Raw genomic sequence first — 21,130 nt, 5'->3', positions numbered from 1 at the left:
GCACTCACAGTCTGGCGTTTTGGCCAAGTGGTCACCCCCTCTATCTGAGCCGGATTTGTAACTACTCCATTCTGTGAGACTATGTGCCCAACCTAACTAACAGATATTCTGCTGAATTGGCACTTGTCCAGGGAAAGTTTTAACTGTTCAGCTTTCAGGCAGCCCAGCACCTTCAGTAGCCTCACTTCATGTTCTTCCAGGATGGATCCAAACTCTATGAGGTCATCCAGATACACCAATACCTCGAGCAAGTTCTTGTCCCCTACCATCTTCTCCCTGACTCGCTGGAAGATTGTAGGGGCTCCCGATATGCCCTGGGGCATCCTTTCGAACTGGAAGAATCCCAGTGGACTTATAAATTCCGTCTTCCCTTTGTCAGCCTCACTCATGGAAATCTGGTAATATCCACTCCTCCAAGTCCAGCACATTTAACCACTTAACACCATTCAGACAGGCCAGTGCGTCTTTGACCCTTGGGACCGTATACTGGTCAGGGACAGTGTGCCTGTTCAGAGTCCTATAGCCTACACACATCCGTACCTTCCCATTCTTCTTTCAGGCCACTACTATTGGGGATGCATAGGGGCTTTGGGACTCGGGGATGCACAGGGGCTTTGGGACTCGGTGATGATCCCAGCTTCCTTCATCTTGTACAAATGCTGCCGAACGTCTTCCACCTCTGCAGGGACCAGTCACCACGACCTCTCTCTGAATCTTTATCTCACCTGGATAGTGTGACGGGAGCTCTTGGAACAACCCACATCAAACTTGTTAGTGGAAAAGACACCTTCCAGCTTCAACATCTTCTCTACCAACCTCCTCTTCTAACCCACAGAAACTGGGGAGCCCCGGTTGAATGACTCAGCGGTCAACTCCCCCCCCCCCCACCACCCCTTTTTCCAATAGTTCCTCCCTGGCTTGTTTCACAGGGACCCTAGACATTACTGTCACCGGGTACAGATGCGCTGGGGCATCCCCTGCTTGAAGGTGACCTCCCTCCTCATAGTGTTCCTGACAGTCACTGCCATCCTGCTCACCTGTACAACCAAGGGCTTCTGCAGTTCAGGCCTCACCAGTACCCCAGCAGGAAATCCCAACTCCCCCTCATGGTCTTCAAGAGCATCCACTAAGAGCGCCTTGCCCGCAGACACTCTGGAAAATTTGGGAGTCCCCATCACTCTCACTACCCTGGGCTGCAATGCTATAGGCTTCAACTGGGTGAACCACACAGTTCCTATTCTAAAGTTGGTATCCAGCGCAATGCAGCCATGAACGTCCTCAAAAGCAGCTCGAAATATTGGCTGCACGGACAATGTTCCCAGAAAGCTCTCGCCAGCCTTCTCCTTGCAGGCCCCTATGAGCCTCCTCACAAGAATGGTGTTGGTCCCCACCAGAATTGAAATGCCGCCCTTCTCAACGGGGTCCAAACAAACCAGCACTAATGTATCAAGGACCTCAGACACTCCCACACTGACCTCCGAGAACTCCAGCTTCACTAATAAGTAACCATCGTGTGGATAATCACCACTAAGACCCCAGATCTCCAGTGCCCTTAATGGTGTCAATGCTTCTGATACTGGTTGTAAAAAGAATGGTACAACAATGTGACCTGCGACCCGGTGTCAAGTACGGCTCTAGCATAAGTACCCTTTATCTGTAGCGACACACTGGAGCATGGTCCTGCTAAGCCTTCAGCAATAGGGTCTTTAACTTCTGAGGATTCCTTGGTATGTGGCTGGGAACGTGTTCCCCCAGAGACACAAGGCCATTCCCTCACTGGGTCTCCTCTAAGTTTTCCCAGTTACTCTCTGCGTAGCTACCCAGGGTCTCACTCTCCTTCTCACGTGACACCAGCTACTAGCAGCCCTCTGTATTGCTCATCCCCTTAAAGGATCCCCCCCACCCCCTCCCGGCAATCATCTCCATCATATGGAGGGGTGGGGAGTCACAACCACTGATAACAGCCGAGACATCTCAGTTCTCAACTCTGCCACTACTGCTGCCCAGGGCAGGCGATCCTTGATCACTTCACGGCAGGGGACCACGACCATGGATTGTCCCCTGCTGACTGGGGCCTCCCGTGCGTCCGTGTTCTCCACCTCCCGTACCTCTCTGATCAGCTGAACAAAAGAGGGAGGGGGCACATCTTATGAGACTCGCAGACCACAAGCAATCAAGTCCTGGGACTGGGCGCCCTTGGCTATCCGGTGCATTCTTAACTGATCCACCTCAGCTGCCTGAATGACCCCTCTGCGCCACAAGCAATTTAGCTTCCTCTCTAGCTGAAAGATGTAGGCAGAAAGCTTCTCCCCGTTTTCCTGACACATATTCTGAAACCCCGCCATGAAATCCATTGGGCTTCCTGTCTGCCAAAGGCATTGTCCAGTGCTTTCATGTAATTAACAGCTGTAGCTACAGGATACTGAAACCTGACGGCTCTCACAACATTAGCAGCCCGCCACTCAAACCTTTAACGAATCTCTGTTGCCTTACGTCATCAGAGCACTGCCACTCATCTAACAACTGAGAGGGCTGCTCTATCCAAGTCTCGGACTCCTCTTCCCCTTTAGGGGTGGGCGTTATACCAGAAAATATTCTTAGTTTCTGATAACTAGGACCCTCTGCCTGTGCACTGGGCCACTGAGAACTGAGAACTCTCACTCTTCACAGGGGGTGGGGACTAATTGGACATTCTGGATCCTACCACTCCTTCCCATCACTCCTCAGAAACGATGGAACTCTGTCTTTGAAGTCTCCACTCCCAGCTATGGGTAACTCGACTTGTGATTTGGCCTGCTCCGCTACATCCCCCTCCTCCCTGACAGTATGGACAGGCCATGACTCCGCTTCACCTGGGGCACCGATAGAAGCGGGCAGTTCCACTGCCATTACGTCAGTGGTAGTCTGAACTAAAACAAGGTCTGAGCTTGCCATTTTATCAAATCTCCGCCCTACAACTGCAACTTTGCCAACAGCTTTAACAGTCCTCAAAAATTGAATTAACAATTTATCCAAGGTATGAATATCCACCCCACTCAATACACACTCATTAGTTACTGGTAACCCCATGGAAGCACACCACCGCTCCACTACTGCAGCATTCATAGCACCACAGACTTAAACACGCAACCCACTGGTTCAGTGCTCAGGGCAATCACATAGCATCCAACGAAATCAATCCCGGATTGATACCCTCACAATTGTAACCCTCTGGTTCGGCCGGCATGCGTTTGTCTAGGGGAAGACAGCCCCTGGCCTGGCCAAACTGAAAAATCTCGTTTGTGTGGATGCTACGTGATGTGTTGCCTGGTTACAAATCTCTACTGCAAAATATCAGACAGTACACCATGTGCAATTAAATGATTGAACTTTACGAATCTTAATCTGATTATAGAGTTAGTAAAGAAAATAAAAAGGGCCCATTTTAATGAAACTGTCTAATGTGCATGTTGGAGTTCATGGTTCCGTACATTCATTCCCCGTCGATCTCCGAGTGGCGCTGACACTGTAATGTGATTTCAACAAGAAAATTTTTATCATAACACAGGAGCAGAACTAGGCCATTCAACCCATTGAGTTAGCTCTGACACACCATGGCTGATTTATTATTCCCCTCAACCCCATTCTCCTGCTTCTCCCACTTCTCCCATAACTTTTGAAGCCCTGACTAATCAGGAACCTAGAAATCTCTGCTTTAATGACTTGGCTTCCACGGCCATCTGTGGCAATGAATTCTGCAGATTCACTGCCTTTGACTAAAGTAATCCCTCCTCATCTCTGTTCTGAGTCTGTGTCTTCTGATCCGAGATTCGCCCACTATAGGAAATATCCTCTCCACATCCACTCTATCTAGGCCTTTCAATATTTGATAAATTTTCATGAGATACCCCCTCATTCTTGTAGACTCCATTGAGTACAGGTCAAGAGCCATCAGATGCTACTCGTATGTGAACCCATTCATTCCTGGAATCATTCTGATGAACCTCCTGTGCACCCTTTCCAATACCATCACATCTTATCTTTGGTAACGGGCTCAAAACTGCTCACAATACTCCAAGGGTGACCTGACCGATGCAAATAAATGCTAAAATTGCATTTGTCTTCCTTATCATGACTCAACCTACAAGTCAACCTTTAGTGAATCCTGCACAAGAGCTTCCAAGTTCTTTTCCAACTCTGGTAATTGTATTTTTTCCCCCGTCAAAAAATAGCCCATAATATCAAAGTGCATTCCTATGTACTTCCTTACACTGTATTCCATCTGCCAGTTTTTTTCCCATTCTCCAAATCTGTCCAAGTTCTTCTGAAGATTCCCTGCTTCTTCAACACTGCTTGGCCCTCCACCTATCTACATATTGTCCGCAAACTTGGCTACAAAGCCGTCAATTCCATCATCCAAATCACTGACATACAGCATGAAAAGATGCAGTCCTAACACCAACCTGTGTGAAACACCACTAGTCACCAGCAGCTAATCAGAAAAATCACCTGTTATTCCCAATATTTGCCTATTGCCAATCGGCTAATGTTCTGTCCATACCAGTATCTTTCATGTTGTACCATGGGCTCTTATCTTGGTAAGCAGCCTCGTGTGCAGCACTTTGTCAAGGGCCTCTGAAAATCCAAGTATACAGCATCCGCCGATTCTTCCTTGTCTATCCTGCCTGTTATTTCCATAAAGAATTCCAAAAAAGTTGACAGGCCAAGATTTTCCCTTGAGGAAACCACAAGACCATAAGACATAGGAGCAGAATTAGGCCATTCAGCCCATCGAATCTGCTCTGCTATTCCGTCATGGCTGATCCTGGATCCCCCTCAACCCCATGAACCTGCCTTCTCGTCATATCCTTTGGTGCCCTAACCAATCAGGAGACGATCAATGTCCGTCTTAAGTATACCCATGGACTTGGCCTCCACCGTAGTCTGTGGCAGTGCATTCCACAGATTCGCCACTCTCTGGCTAAAAAATTTCCTCTTTTATTTCTGTTCTAAAAGGTCACCCATCAATTTTGAGGCTATGCCCTCTAGTTCTGGATACCCCCACCAGAGGAAACATCCTCTCCACATCCACCCTGTCTTGTCCTTTCAACATTTGGTAGGTTTCGATGAGATACCCCACACATTCTTCGAAATTCCAGTGAGTACAGACCCAAAGCTACCAAAAGCTCTTCATATTTTAATCCCTTCATTCCTGGAATCATCTTCATGAACCTCCTCCGTACTCTCTCCAATGGCAACACATCCTTTCTGAGATATGGGCCCAAAAATATTAACAGTACTCCAAGTGTCTTATAAAGGCTTAGCATTATCTCCCTGCTTTTACGTTCTATTCCCCTTGAAATAAATGCCAACATTGCATTTGCCTTCTTTACCAGAAACTTCACCTGTAAATTAACCTTCTGGGAGTCTTGCACGAGAGCTCTTAAGTCCCTTTGCACCTCTAATGTTTGAGCTTCCTCCCCATTTTGATAATAGTCCACACTATTGTTGCTTTAACCAAAATGTATCATCGTACATTTCCCAACACTGTTCCAGCTGCCATTCTTCCAATTTGTCTTAAGTGCTGCTGCAATCACATTGCTTCCTCAGCACTATCTGCCCCTCCACCTATCTTCATATTACCTGCAAACTTTGCTACAAAAGTTATCAATTCTGTTACCTAAATCATTGAGAAAAAATGTGAAAAATGGCAATCCCAATACTGACCCCTGAGGAACACCACTTGTCACTGGCAGCCAACCAGAAAAGGCCTTTTATTCCCACTCACTGCCTCCTGCCTGTCAGCCATTTCTCTATCCATGCCAGTTTCTTTCCTGTAATGCCATAGGATTTTATCTTGTTAAGCCCCCTCATGTGTAGCACCTTATCTCATAACTAGTAAACTTCTTGAGTTAACACATTTTAAATCCTCTTAACGTTTAAAAATATATCAATTGTTGCTGAATTGAGCACAAATAGATGTCAATTTTATATTGAGAAATGTTTTTAATTTTTCAGGGGAATGACTGAAGGTATCACATTGCTGATTCTAGCAGTGCAGACTGGTCTGATTGAATTACAGGTTGTGCATCGAGCCTTTCTGCTAAGCATCATCCTCTTCATTGTGGTAGCTTCCATTCTTCAGTCAATGTTAGAAATTGCTGATCCAATTGTTCTCGCACTTGGAGCTTCAAGAAACAAGTAAGACAGTCTTAGAATTATAGTGCTGCACACATTGAGGAAGTAGATTTGGTCCATGTACTTGTGTAAGGTGCCTGAAAATCATGTGTTTTCCTTCATAATTAATTACTTAAAAACTAAGAATTCTGGTACCTTATCGCTCTGATGTGTAAACTACGAAATTTCAGTATTAAGGTTATACCATCCCTTTCTGTCATTTTCTGACAATTGTAATTAAAGAACTAAGCAAGCATTTGGGAAAATAATTGGGTTTCCTTACAGTTGCACCAACCAAGAATAGAATATAAATATAGCAATATAAAACCATAAATAATTAAATAATAATATGTAAATTGTGCCAGATGGAAATAAGTCCAGGACCAGGGTGCCTGACCCTCCAAGGGAGGAGTTGTAAAGTTTGATGGCCGCAGGCAGGAATGACTTCCTATGACGCTCAGTGTTGCATCTCGGTGGAATGAGTCTCTGACTGAATGTACTCCTGTGCCCAACCAGTACGTTATGTAGTGAATGGAAGACATTGACCAAGATGGCATGCAACTTGGACAGCATCCTCTTTTCGGACACCACCGTCAGAGAGTTCAGTTCCATCTCCACAACATCACTGGCCTTACGAATGAGTTTGTTGATTCTGTTGGTGTCTGCTACCCTCAGCCTGTTGTCCCAGCACACAACAGCAAACATAATAGCACTGGCCACCACCGACTCGTAGAACATCCTCAGCATCGTCCGACAGATGTTAAAGGATTAACAAATGTTAAAAAAACTATTAATTTTTTTCTCAGAGTTTTTGATCATTTTTGATACCTGCTTGACACATTAACTGTTGTTTGTTAGTTAAAGTACTGTGCAAAAGTCTTAGGCAGTTATGTAGGTAGGGTGCCTATAGTACTGCATGGTATGTCTTTCCAGTTTCCAAATAGCACTTAATACTACTGAGCTAATAGAAAGCTAAGTACTCTTAATTATGTTTCCCAACCTCCTCCCTGTTTTAAACAATATACATTACAGTGTGCAAGTCTGAGACATCTTAAGTGCTTAAGAGTTTTGCACAGTACTGTGTCCTCGTACTTATGCTTTTTGTACTATAATGAATTTGACACTTTCACCACCAAGAGTAAAGGTCTGCTTGTTAGACGTTTACTAATTGACTTTGAAATGCCTTATCCACATATCTAATACCTGGTCTCTGGAAAAACTCTGTGTGGTGTTCTGTTTTGTAGATAAGAGCTTAATCCTTTGGGTTAAAACCTGTTCTGGTTTTATTCCAATACATTTTGCTTACATCTTCTCAACAATATCTTTAAAAATGCAGATCTGAAGAATTTGCAATTGTCGAACCAAGATTCTGTCCAAGTTTAGCTTGATTTTAGTTTTCTACTCGTACAAGAGAGCTGATTTGAATTTCAGAATTTGAGTATATGTTTCCTTTACTTTTAAACTGGTCTTGCTATTCTTCCATAATGACCACTTTGCAAAAATATATTGAAGTTCAATTGCTGATTATCCATCCCTTCTGAGAGTTTACTTAATTTCCCACTTATTTCAGTCCTCTATTAGTGATGTGCATTGTCTCCTTGTTTGTTACATACAAACTTTGAAGCACAAATGATTTTCATAAAAGTAATTTTTTATTGAGCAGTGGTTTCTCACAAGTGTGCATAGGGAAATGACTTGTAAAGAAAGCTGTAAAGGTATGACCTCTTTTGTTCAATATGTAAAGTGAGTGATAAAGATTTAGGAAATGTGGCAAAACGTGATATTGTATATTTTAAGAGTAAAAATCAAGAAGATTCATGTTATCTAAATAGTGAATGTGGTATGTCCTTGTTTTAAAGGCTTTATGCAGGTAAACCAAATAATTCGTAGTTTAATAAAATATTGTTCATTGCTTCTGGAATTGAATGCAAGGTATTGGATCTGACTGCTTAATTGTTATTTTGAGTTTAACAATCAATTATCTACTTGTATTTTAAATAGCCTTTATATGCATAGTTTAATATGCCTCTAGTGGCTATACAAAGTATGATTCTAAACCTTTGTTTTCTCATTAAGTGGCTAGTATTTTCTCATTGGTTGACTTTAAGGTAGTATTGAATAAGAATTATCTAATTGGTTGTCTCATATCAATGTAATTTTCTTATCTTTAGGTATAAAAGTAGCTGTTTTATTCTAGCAACACACATCAAAGTTGCTGGTGAACGCAGCAGGCCAGGCAGCATCTCTAGGAAGAGGTACAGTCGACGTTTCAGGCCGAGACCCTTCGTCAGGACTAACTGAAGGAAGAGTTAGTAAGAGATTTGAAAGTGGGAGGAGGAGGGGGAGATCCAAAATGATAGGAGGCCCCCTCCTGTCTTCTCCCATCATTTTGGATCTCCCCCTCCCCCTCCCACTTTCAAATCTCTTACTAACTCTTCCTTCAGTTAGTCCTGACGAAGGGTCTCGGCCTGAAACGTCGACTGTGCCTCTTCCTATAGATGCTGCCTGGCCTGCTGCGTTCACCAGCAGCTTTGATGTGTGTTGCTTGAATTTCCAGCATCTGCAGAATTCCTGTTGTTTTATTCTAGGCTTCTCTTCTTTAGGTAGAAAGACCTTCTGTTCTGTTCCTGCTCTCATTGTTCTATCAACTCTTAATAAAACGATCATGAAGCAGCAAGTTTTATGCCTTATTTCTGACTTCTAAAAGAAACTTAGATTTAAACACCAGAGTCTTATTAGTCTACTCTTAATAGGCTAATACTTGGAGTGGATGGGCAGGCTTGTGTCTGCCAGAGTTTGCGAAAGGGGACTTAATTGAAACATGCCTAGACACTGAGACGATGTTTATTTGTGGTAGAATGTAGAATTACATTTTGCAATTCAAAAAGAAGAGTTTGCCCATTTTTGATAGAAATAAGACAAAATTGTTTTTGTTCTGAGGGATGAGTGTCTTTGGAACTGCTGTCCTAAAAGGATCATAAATAATTTTAAAGCAGGTATAGATCCATTCTTATTGTGTATCTGGGTAGACGGGATTGTGGAGTACAGGTCACAGCAGGCTTGTGAGCTGAATAGCTGACTTCTGATTCATTTGTTAATGTGACTTTTTAGAAACACTTGTCTTTGGCCAGTTTAAGAAATGGCCTATAACCAATCTAATTTTGCTTTTAAATTGCAAATTTACAATTTATTATTAGTTTCATTCTTATTACTTTATATTATAATGAAATAATCTAGTATGTTTAATCATTTAATGTTCCTCCAATTATGCAAATATCCCTGACAAGTTCTGAAGCACTATCATTAATACTTTTGCCAATTTTGTTTCAATACCCGTCAAATTCAAATACCTTTATCGACCTTTAATATCTGGTCTCAAAGATGTATATAGGTTTGGGAAAGTATAGTTTTGTCTCCTTTATTTATTCCCAGAGTACAGTGGAGCTGTAAAACTGCTGCCAAATGGCTCGGTGTTGGCTGTGTTAACTTTGTATTTTGTCTCTGTGACTGGGTTTGCTCCCACTTCCTGAACACTTTTGGCATAATGAGTATTGGGCTTCACAGAATAATATAAAGTCCAGGTTGCCATGGGATGTTCACAAAGTATCAGCAGCATTGATTAACTGAACCTACAAGTCTTGAGAGAAGAGGAGAAAGAAAGGAGATGAGGGAGCAGACAGTAGAAGTGCAAAATGGAAGGAACAGATGGAAAAAAAATCTACGTTTTCCGAGAAAGGGAGATCTAGCATTGATATTTTGCACTTTTAACTGAAGCCCACGAGTTATTTGATTTACTATTAATTGGTAGTGTGTGGATTCAAGATGGGATTATATTTGAGGCGCTTCCACTGACATTTGGGGAGGGGGTAAGCTGTTCAATTCCTGTTTGTCAGCTCCATCTAATCCATTGAATTGCATTGTCTTGAATCTGACCTGGATCAAGAGTATGTGGAGACTGAGTAGTGATCAGACCTGGAGCATTCTGTGTAGGTCTCTTCCTTTTAGTGTCCTGACACTGGTTGCTTGTGTTCCAGCCAAAATAAAATTGTTCAAGTTCAGCAATAAGTATCAGCAAGCAATTTGACAATAGGTCACACATTCACAAGTGTGGAGGCAAAGGCAGTTAGTGGGATGGTGTTTGATGGAACAAGAGAATAAACAAATGTTGATTGGCGGTGGTGAAGACAAAGTGTGGGGCAAGCCCATAGGGAGATTGAAATTCTTGAACTTTAAATTTGCATCAGTAAAGGTTATAAAAGTATGCACGCTTTTCTGGACCATTTAAATTCAAAGGCCATATGTATCCTATTAGACCATTCAAGGAAATTATTTTGTTATTGTTTACAGTGCAATTAAAACCATTAATTTGCAATGAATTTTAATTGTATAATAGTGAATAACATTTTAATTGCTTGACAGCGTAAGAAAAAAATAGTTGCAAGAAAAAGTTTGTGGACTCTTTTGGTTTTCTGCATTAATTACTCATAAAATGTGGTCTAATCTTTATCGAAGTCACAATAATAGGCCGACACAATCTGCCCAAACTAATAACACACAAACAATTATACTTTTTTGTTTTTATTGAACATATTGTTGAATTATTCACAGTCCAGGCTGGAAGAAGTATGTAAATCCTTGTTCTAATAACTGGTAGAACCACCTTGAGCAGCAATAACCTCCAAATGTTTCCTGTAGCTGCTGATCAGACTTGCACAATAGTGAAGAGGAATTTTAGACCATTCCTCCATACGAAATTGTTTCAGTTCATCAATATTTCTGCACCTTGTATGAACGCTCTCATCAGGTGATGCCATAGCATCTTAATTGGTTTAAGGTCTGGACTCTGATTTGACCATTCCAAAACCTAATTTTCTTCTTTTTAAACCATTCTCTTGTTGATTTACCCTTATGTTTGGGATCATTGTCTTGTTGCATCATCTAACTTCTATTAAGCTTAAGGCGATGGACCGCTACCCTGACATTCTCCTGTAACATGTCCTGATACAATTTTGAATTCATTTGTCCAGGCAAGCTGTCCAGGCCCTGAGGTAGCAAAGCAGCCCCAAACCTTGATGCTTCTGCCATGCTTCACAGTTGGGATGAGGTTTTGCTATTGGAGTGCACTGCCCTTTTTCCTCTAAACATCGCGATGTGCATTTCTGCCAAAAAAGTTCAACTTTTGTCTCATCTGTCCATGGAACATTGTCCCAGAAGCGATGTGGAACATCCAGGTGGCCTTTTGCAAGCTTGAGATGTGCAGCAATGTTTTGTTTTTGGACTGCAATCATTTCCTCCGTGGTGTCCTTCCAAGAACACCATTCTTGTTCAGTGTTTTTCTCATAGTGGACACATGAACAGAGACTTTAACAAGTTCCAGAGGTTTCTGCAGGTCTTCTGCTGTAACCCTTGGGTTCTTTTTCACCTCCTTCAGCATTGCACTTTGTGCTCTTGGTGTGATCTTTGCAGGATGCCCACCTCTAGGGAGAGTAGCAACAGTACTGAGTTTCCTCCATTTGTAGACAGTTTCTCTTACTGTGGACTGATGCTTTTGTAGCCTTTTCCAGCTTTATGCATCTCTACAACTCTAAGGTCTTCTGAAAGTGGTTCTGATTGAGGCATGGTACACATAAACAGATTGATATTGAGAAGAGCAGGCTCTGTCAGTAATCTGACTTTGGCAGGGCACCTCTTCAACCCACATTTCCAATCTCAACTCATTGATTGGACCACCAATAGCTTTAGTAAAAGATATTACTCCCAGAGGTTCACATACTTTTTTGAACCTCAACTGAGATTGTTCTGATGGTGTACTCAGTATTGATGAGAAGAAATGGAATTGTTTGTGTGTTATTAGTTTAGGCGCTGGGCGCTCGGAGAGATTCGGCGGGGGGGGTCGGTCGGGTGCCCGGCGCTCGGCCAGGGGCCGGGGTCGAGTGGTTGGCGACTTGGGCCGGACTTCCCCCACTGGACTTAGTCTGGTGAGGAGGGTGTGAGGGCACCCAGCAGGACTTAAAAAAAAACAAGACCTGACAAAGGGCAGATGAGCTCCTTGTGAACCAGCGGCCATCTTCCGTGGAAGAGATCAAAGACACACCACGTATCTATGAATCGTATACTTAGTTAGAAGACACGTGATGAACTTGGGCGCTGCACCGTGTGCCTTGACCTACCCAAGGCCTCTGCCTAAGGAAGGGCCGAGTTCGAAGAAGCGGCCGCGGCTGGAGGCTGACACGGCCTCGGGCTTGAGTTCGGCGGGGGTGGCAGCAGGCGGTGCCAAGGCGGGCAGCAAGAACAACTGGAGGAGAGGCTGTACTTGGTGCTGTTGCAAGATCGAAGAAAATGGAGGTGCATAGCTGCCAACCCCAGATTCGGGGCGGCATCCACTGACTGACTGAGTTTAGGCAGATTGTGTTTGTCTATTATTGTGACTTAGGTGAAAATCAGGCTACATTTTATGAGTAATTAATGCAGAAAACTAGGTAATTGCAAAGGGTTCATGAAACTGAAAGGTATCTTTAAGAAGTATTGAACTGCTTCAACAATAATCTTCCTAGGTCCCAGTGCCTAATGCAGGGGTTACCAACCTTTTTTATGCCATGGACCATTATCATCAAGCAAAGGGTCTGTGGACCCAGGTTGGAACCCCTGGCCCAGTTGATCCATTCCTTAAAACTTTGTATTGTTTTTAAGAGAGGTGCTGCGATTGAATTTTTTGAGCAGATGTTTAACTGTTGCGTACAGGGAAGTACCTTTGGAGGTTATTTAAATGGTGCTTTGAAAGTGCATTTGGTTACAATCTATTTCAATGGATGCCTCCATATTTTTTGGAGGGAGTGATTTGTTAGCAGAAGTTGAACCTGACTTGGTTAAAAATTTGGCTTTCCAGTTTAGAAATAAAGAATAGAGATAATTTCTGGATATGATGTGACCAGTCATGATGGGCTGAATGGCTTCCTTTAGTGCTGTAATCATTTTATGATCCTCTATTCAGTCTATTCAGTCTATCTACTTAATAAGGACTCAGATAATTAAGTAGAACCTCGGGCAGCATCTCTAGGAAGAGGTACAGTCGACGTTTCCGGCCGAGACCCTTCGTCAGGACTAACTGAAAGAAGAGCTAGTAAGAGATTTGTAAGTGGGAGGGGGAGGGGGAGATCCGAAATGATGGGAAAAGACAGGAGGGGGAGGGATGGAGCCAAGAGCTGGGCAGTTGATTGGCAAAAGGGATATGAGAGGATCATGGGACAGGAGGCCCAGGGAGAAAGAGAACTGGTGAACGCAGCAGGCCAGGCAGCATCTCTAGGAAGAGGCACAGTCGACGTTTTGAGCCGAGACCCTTTGTCAGAACTAACTGAAAGAAGAGCTAGTAAGAGATTTGAACCAGCAACTTTGTATGTTGCTTGAATTTCCAGCATCTGAAGAATTCCTCGTGTTTGCAAGGTAAAGTGTGTTTGTCTCATGACAGGAAAAATATGCCCTAAATAACAAAATCCTAACCAATTACTTGGAAGAAGTGTGTCCGCTGTATTTCCGCGCATAAACCATATATTGTTCCATGAGTTTCGACCATTTCTTGTTAATTGACAGGAGCTTTGTTGAATTGTAGTATTTCTGATTGTCAAAAATACAAGAATACATTGACTCATATCAACTGCCATTTTATGAGTAAGAGCATTGGCAAAAAAAAAACAGCAAATAATATTAGAATAAACATCATTACGCCCAGTAGCTGTCGACTCGCTTGAAGTCTTCTGGCTGGTTAGTGATTTGTTCACCATTGCTCAGAGGTATAGGCACTGTGAACAAGAGGTTATGAGCGCATTAACCACAGTATTTATCATCTTTAGCTCACTTGCAGTGGCTGTTGTGTATCCACTTACATTTACCTTCTACCTTAACTGCCAAGTTGGTAATTAACTGCACATGATAAGGACCTGTCCACTGAGCTCCCAGTGGGTCCTTGTGTGATTTCTTAATCAAAAGTTCACAGTAAATTTATTATCAAAGCACATTTATGTCACCATATACAACTCTGAGATTCGTTTACTTGTGGGCATACTCAGTAAATCCAAGAACCAAAGTAGAATAAATGAAGGATGACACCAACGTGCAAAAGACAGCAAACTGTGCAAATACAAAAGAGAAAAAGGTATTAATCATAAATAACTAAGCAATAAATATCAAAAACATGAGATGAAGAGTCCTTGAAAGTGAGTCTATAGGTTGTGGGGACAATAACGTAATGGGGCAAATGAAATTGAATGAAGTTATCCCCTTTGGTTCAAGAGCCTGATGTTTGACAGTTAATAACAGTTCTTGAACTCGGTGGTGTGAGTCCTGAGGCATCTGTACCTTCTTCCCGATGGTGGCAGTGAGAAGACCTGGGTGATGGGGTTTCCTGATGGTGGATGCTGCTTTCCTGCAACAGCAGTCTGAGTCCATATGCTCAACAGGGGTTAGGGTTTTACTTGTGATGGACTGGGCTATATCCACTATGTTTTGCCCCTTCAAAAGCATTGACGTTTCTATGCCTGGCTGTGATGCAACCAGTTAATATACTCTCCACCACACATCTATAAAAGTTTGCAATAGAATTTGAAAAGATTCTGCATAACATCTAATACTAAGTAGAAGCACTGCCATGCTCTTTTTGTAATTGAACTTGTGTGCTGGGCCCAGCACAGGTCTTCTGAAATGATAACACCAAGGAATGTGAAGTTACTAACCCTCTCTATCTCTGATCTCCCGATGAGGACTGGCTCATGGATCTTTGGTTTCTTCATCCCGTGGTCAATAATCAATTCCTTGGTCTTGCAGACTTTGTGTAAGAGGTTGTTGTGGCGCCACTCAGCCAGGTTTTCAGTCTCCCTCCAATAGAATATGCTGATTCATCGCCACCTTTAACTTAGCCTAGGACGGTGGTGTTGTCAGCAAACTTGAATATGGCATTGGAGTTGGGCTTAGCCACACAGTCATAAGTGTAAAGTGAGTAGAGCAGGGGGCTAAGCACACAGTCTTGGGGTGCACCTGTGCTGATGGAGAATGTGGAGGAGATTTTTTTTTGCCAATGCAGGACCCACTCGCTAGGAATCAGAATGTGTCCCCTTGTTGCTTCTTCCCAAGTGACAAGAAACCTGTTGAGAATCAGTCTGCACAATTTCACACAATAGTTAACTGCCTGCCACAACGTGTATATCTGCCTCTCTGAGACATAGGATGCCCTGTTACTACCTTGAATGGACTTTGGTTTTCTTGTTTACAGTTGCTTTGATGCTGCACAAGAATATAGGAAGAGCTGTAGGCCATGGTATGCCTCCCTCATGATACTTTGTCATTGTTTGACAGTTCCATTCATTCATTCAACTCGCTCTGACTCGAGGATACGTGGACAATGAAAAGAAAATTTAATGTTCATCAGTTGACATAATTCCTGACAAACTGTCCCAGTGAAATGTGTTCCTTGGTCAGAGTTGATGTGACATGACAGTCCCTATCTAGGAACATTAGTTCCTGATCAGAGTTTTTGCTGTGTGGCAGTTTTTTTTTCTGGAATAGTTTCCACCCACATTGAAAACTTGTCCACTATTACCAGTACTTCTGAATATCTTTAATGCTTTGGTAGAGAAATGTAGTCCACTTGTAAGTATAAAGATGGGCCAGGTGGGGCTGGAGCGCTTAATTGTAGTAGCTTTTCCACTGCTCCAGGATCCATCTTTTGGCATGTCATGCATCTTTCAAACGTATGTCGAGCTTGTGCCCTGAACTTTGGGTTCCACCACCATCAGGAGAATCTGTTGATAATCTTTTTGCACTCCAATATATCCCAGAGTGTCCATTTGCTGTGCCAGATAAGGAAGCAATGTAGTTGGGGCCACCAGTCTATGACCAGTGCCATATCTCCATATTCCATCACTATTTAACTTCCCATTATTGTCCATCCAGAACAACTTTTCCTGGTTAAAGCATTGAGCTTGTATATCTTGTATGTCTGTGAAACAGTTCAGCTTTGTTTGCATAATTCCAGTTTTTGGGTTCACTATAAGACCATAAGACAAAGGAGCAGAAGTCGGCCATTGGGCCCATTGAGTCTGCTCCGCCATTTTATCATGAGCTGATCCATTCTCCCATTTAGTCCCACTCCCCTGCCTTCTCACCATAACCTTTGATGCCCTGGCTACTCAGATACCTATCAGTCTCTGCCTTAAATACACCCAATGACTTGACCTCCAGTGCGGCCCTTTGCAACAAGTTCCACAGATTCACCACCCTCTGGCTAAAAAAATTTCTTCGCGTCTCTGTTCTGAATGGGCGCCCTTCAATCCTTAAGTCATGCCCTCTCGTACTAGACTCCCCCACCATGGGAAACAACTTTGCCACATCCGCTCTGTCCATGCCTTTCAACATTCGAAATGTTTCTATGGGGTCCCCCTCTCTTTCTTCTAAACTCCAAGGAGTACAGTCCAAGAGCAGTCAAGCGTTCCTCATATGTTAACCATCTCATTCCTGGAATCATTCTAGGGAATCTTCTTTGAACCCTCTCCAACGTCAGCACATCCTTTCTTAAATAAGGAGCCCAAAACTGCACACAGTACTCCAAGTGAGGTCTTACCAGTGCCTTATAGAGCCTGAACATCACATCCCTGCTCCTATACTCTATTCCTCTAGAAATGAATGCCAACATTGCATTCACCTTCTTCACCACCGACTCAACCTGGAGGTTAACCTTAAGGGTATCCTTCACGAGGACTCCTAAGTCCTGTTGCATCTCAGAACTTTGAATTCTGTCCCCATTTAAATAGTAGTCTGCCCGTTTATTTCTTCTACCAAAACACATAACCATATACTTTCCAACATTGTATTTCATTTGCCACTTCTTTGACCATTCTCCCAATCTATCCAAGTCTCTCTGCAGACTCTCTTGTTTCCTCAGCACTTCCGGCCCCTCTACCTATCTTTGTATCATCAGCAAACTTACGTTCACTGTATGCTCTTGGTACTTCATTTCCTAATATTTCTTCCCATGCTGGAAAGAGTCACTAGCAAGACTGCCTACTTGAGGCTGCAATTTCTTACATTATTTCAGTTTGCCTTTGAAACTCAGTACAATGTACATCGATTGAATAACGGTGTTGTTCTTTTACTTGTTTGGTTAATGTAAAGACTTGCTCTTCAGACTTCTTAACTCTCTATTGTGCTGATTTTGTAGTTTTTCACAAGTTTCACTTTTCTTTCAATTAGTAAAAGGCTTTACTCATCCTGTTAACTCTCAATTGCTCACAGATTTGATCAAACTGACCATGTGGTTTTGTCTCAAAATCAGTAGCAATCATTTCCTCCAAATCAATGTAGGCCATCCTGTTCTTAATCAATTTAACACTGTTAGTTCAGGTTGAGTACCCCTTATCTGAAGTTCCGAAGTCCGAATTCCACTTGCGTGACACAAGTGAAAAATCCACAAGGCACTGGTTCCTAGGTGATTGGCATGTCTGCACACACAGACAGTTCTAAGAGGTGACCTCACTTATGTAATGACCAGAAGTTAATGAAAAATAGGACAACACTGCATAAAATGAAAAATGAAGATCTCAAATGTGTGTTGAAGTGAACATATGCTGTTTAATGGTATGCTGATGATAAAACAAGCAAAGATCTATCATGACAAACTGAAAATTGAAGGTAATTGTCAATATTCAGTAGGCTTGTTGCAGAAATTGTAAGAAAAGGCACAGCATCACATTTTGAAAATGTCTGCTGATCACAAAAATCCTGAACAAGTCTACAATGCTGATTGTTTTTATACCTTACATTAAACTTAAAGTAAACTACAAATACAGTAGTGTACTGTAACCTTTTAATCAAAACACGGCATTATAAGTGGAAACTGAAAGCCTGCCGTTGCTTGTTGTTGTTCAACAGCTGATTTAGCTATTCTCCTGATGCTGTTGTGTAGTTTTGTTACCCTGCACACATTATATTTTCATTATATTAATGGTATGTAATTATTTTACTGTTAATTACATATGTGTGATGAACAAGTGTAAGAAAAAGTCTGCTTACTAAGGAGCACATAAAATCAGAGTCGGAAATGTTGTTGATCCCGAGATATCTCATTATATATCCCAAAATCCAAAAGAATCCAAAGCACTTCTGGCCCCAAGCATTTTGGATAAGATGTACTCAATTGGTACTTTTTATCTGGACTTTTTCATTAATTTTATCTAACTGAGATGTTTATTCAGTTTCACAACTTTGGCCAATGACTTGATTTGATCTCAATTCAATTTTACTTTTTTATTATTTTGACTACTATCTCGAAATTTTAAGTTTGCAGTTGAAATTTTAACAGGTTGTTCTGTAACCTGAATTTAATTTTTTCTTCCCTGCTCCATTGCTTGTTTAAATTTAATTTTTGGCACTCCCATCAGTTTGCTCTTTTTTGTTTTACTAATCAGTTTTTTTGAACTGGCAATGTAGCAACTTGCTCATTCCTAACTCACATCGAATATCCAAGGCCAAAACAGAGGTATAGGCACTGGAAATTCTCTTTTTTTTTTGGATTGCCCCAAGTAACTTTGGAGATCTTCAACTACGCCACTTGTTGGATTCTGGTGTTTAAATGCAAGGTTCTTTAAGAAGTCAGGAATGAGGCATAGAATTTGTTACTTCGTGATTGTTTTATTGAGAGTTAATTGAGCAAAAGAACAGGAACAGTGTAGTGACAGGGTGTCTTACTATTTGAAGAAGAGAAGAACTAAAGATGCTAACGTAATGCTGCTACTTATATACCCAAAGATAAGAAAGTTCCATGGATAACAATAATCTGATTAGAAAATACTTGTACAATACTACAGTAAAAATGAACCAGTGGGAAAATGCTCATTCACCTCATGAAAGAACAAAGAAACTAAGAAGCTTCCAGAATTATACTTGGTATAGCCACTAGCATATTAAACTGTTAAGCATATAAAGGCTACTTAAAATACAAGTAGATAATTAATTGTTAAAATGCACGAAAAATGATAAACATTGTTGGAGTTGGCTACAAGAGAGGAATATCCCAAAATGGAGGACAGAGTAGATAGAATGCCAGGCAGTGATGATAAAGCTAGTTGAATGAGGGTGGTAAAGGCTGATGAACAAATAAAGGGATAAATTAAAAATGTGTTCCTTCTTGCCTAAAGTATTAATAGAAGAAAATGGGGAAGAAACTATATTTTGGAATTGAAATGAAAAACTTGACTGGTGAATTATCTGAAATTGTTCAATGCAATGTTGAATATAGAAGGCTACATTGTGCCTTGTTAGAAGATCTTCCTCAGGCTTACACTGAATAGTGATGAATAAACAGAAAACCTTGGAGGAATCTTGGAATGAACAAATATACAAATCTGCTTTTGGTTTCCATGACCTAAAGAGGACGATAGATAAATAAGTGGAAATAAATTCCTGATTCTCTAATGGATAAGGTCATGATAAAGGGGAAGCTGTTGGCATATCTGAAGGTGCTGTGAGAGGTGAGTTGATGTTAGTGGATGCCTTGGAAGTAATGAAAGAGCCGGAATTATGTTCAGAAGCGGTGCATGGTCGGTATAGACATTGTGGGTTGAAGGGTCTGTTCCTTTGCTCTACTATTCTGTGTTCTGCTTACTATCATTTCCATGTCCCTTCTGTGATCTGTTTTGCCAAAGGTCCTGCAGGAGAAACACCAGAGCTACTGATTGCAAATTGGGCTTTTGAAATTAGACTTGACTACCCAACCTTTTCCTGCATATATTCACCAAACATTGCTCTAATTTGTTAACTCCCAGACCTCTAACATGCAATTCTTAGTGTATTTTATTTAATATCATAGTTAAAATAACAAATAGTTGAAACTAATTTTGGGTATGATAAATCAGATTTTGATTTACATCTAGCAGTGTGTTTTGAAGTTTGAAGAATGGGGCTTTCTGTTAAACAAAATGTGCAATTGGTTCTGTATGATATATCTTCAGATGTTGAAATTTTATAGACCACCATGGTCTGTTTCTTTAATTACCATAACATGTAAAGTGTGTCTTACACTCTTAAAATTATATGACTACTTTGCATTTAAATTTTAGATCAGCACAAATGGAGTCCAGTTTGACTCTTATAATAGAGCCAGCCTTTCTAATCAGTTTATTTAGCCTGTTGGCATCATCTGTGTTGATCCCATTGTCCCAGCACACCATCGCATAGAAGATTGTACTGGCGATAGCGGACTGGTAGAACATATGAAGGAGAAGTCTGCATACTCCAAAGGACCTCAATCTCCTTAGGAAGTAGAGGCAACTCTGGCCCTTCTTATACACAGCCTCTGTGTTGGTGCTCCACTCAAATCTGTCATCCAGGTGCACCCCCAGGTACTTGTAGGCCCTCACCACATCCACGTCCTTACCATCAATAGTAAGAGGGAGCAGTGCAGTCTTAGTCTTCCTAAAGTCTATCACCTTTGTCTTTTAGTGATGTGGAGCTGCTGATAATTCAGCACCATTTGACAAAAGTCCTCCACCAGGGCCCTGTATTCATCCTCCTGTCCTCCCTTTATACACCCACCTATTGCTGAGTCATCAGAAAATTTCTGCAGGTGACGTGATTCAGTGTTGTATCTAAAGTCTGAGGGTAAACAGAAAGGGAGCTAATATAGTCCCCTGTGGGGCCCCAGTGCTGTTTACAGTCATGTCTGACACACAGCTCTGAAGCTGCACAAACTGGTCTGCCAGTTTATTGTCGATGGTAGAAAACCTTGGGCTATGGAAGAGTTCAGTTGGTTATTGCAGGATACCCAGCCTCCAATCTCTTGTACTTGTGTAAGATGCATCTGAATGATGTCCCCTAGGATTTAGATAGGGGTCACCTTGAATGTCAAAATAGTTGGTAAGGCTCTTAGAGGCAGCACTTAAGGAGCACAGTTCAAATAGAAGTCAATGGTTATCAAGGGAAGGGCAATAAA

At 41.9% G+C, this 21,130-nt stretch overlaps 1 protein-coding gene across 1 annotated transcript in view; it reads left to right on the top strand.

Annotated features, from left to right (window-relative positions):
• The window catches only part of rnf145a (ring finger protein 145a), a 137,840-nt gene that overhangs the window by 99,410 nt on the left and 17,300 nt on the right, over window positions 1–21,130 (top strand). Inside the window, exon 7 of the mRNA XM_063053693.1 lies at window positions 5,998–6,180. Within this exon, the coding sequence (XP_062909763.1) occupies window positions 5,998–6,180 (183 nt within the window). The remainder of the gene's footprint in view (window positions 1–5,997; window positions 6,181–21,130) is intronic.

Source organism: Mobula hypostoma, chromosome 7, assembly GCF_963921235.1.
Source record: "Mobula hypostoma chromosome 7, sMobHyp1.1, whole genome shotgun sequence".
Lineage (NCBI taxonomy): Eukaryota > Metazoa > Chordata > Chondrichthyes > Myliobatiformes > Myliobatidae > Mobula > Mobula hypostoma.
The sequence above is the reverse complement of the archived record's forward strand: the minus strand, read 5'-3'. Positions and strand labels throughout refer to the sequence as shown.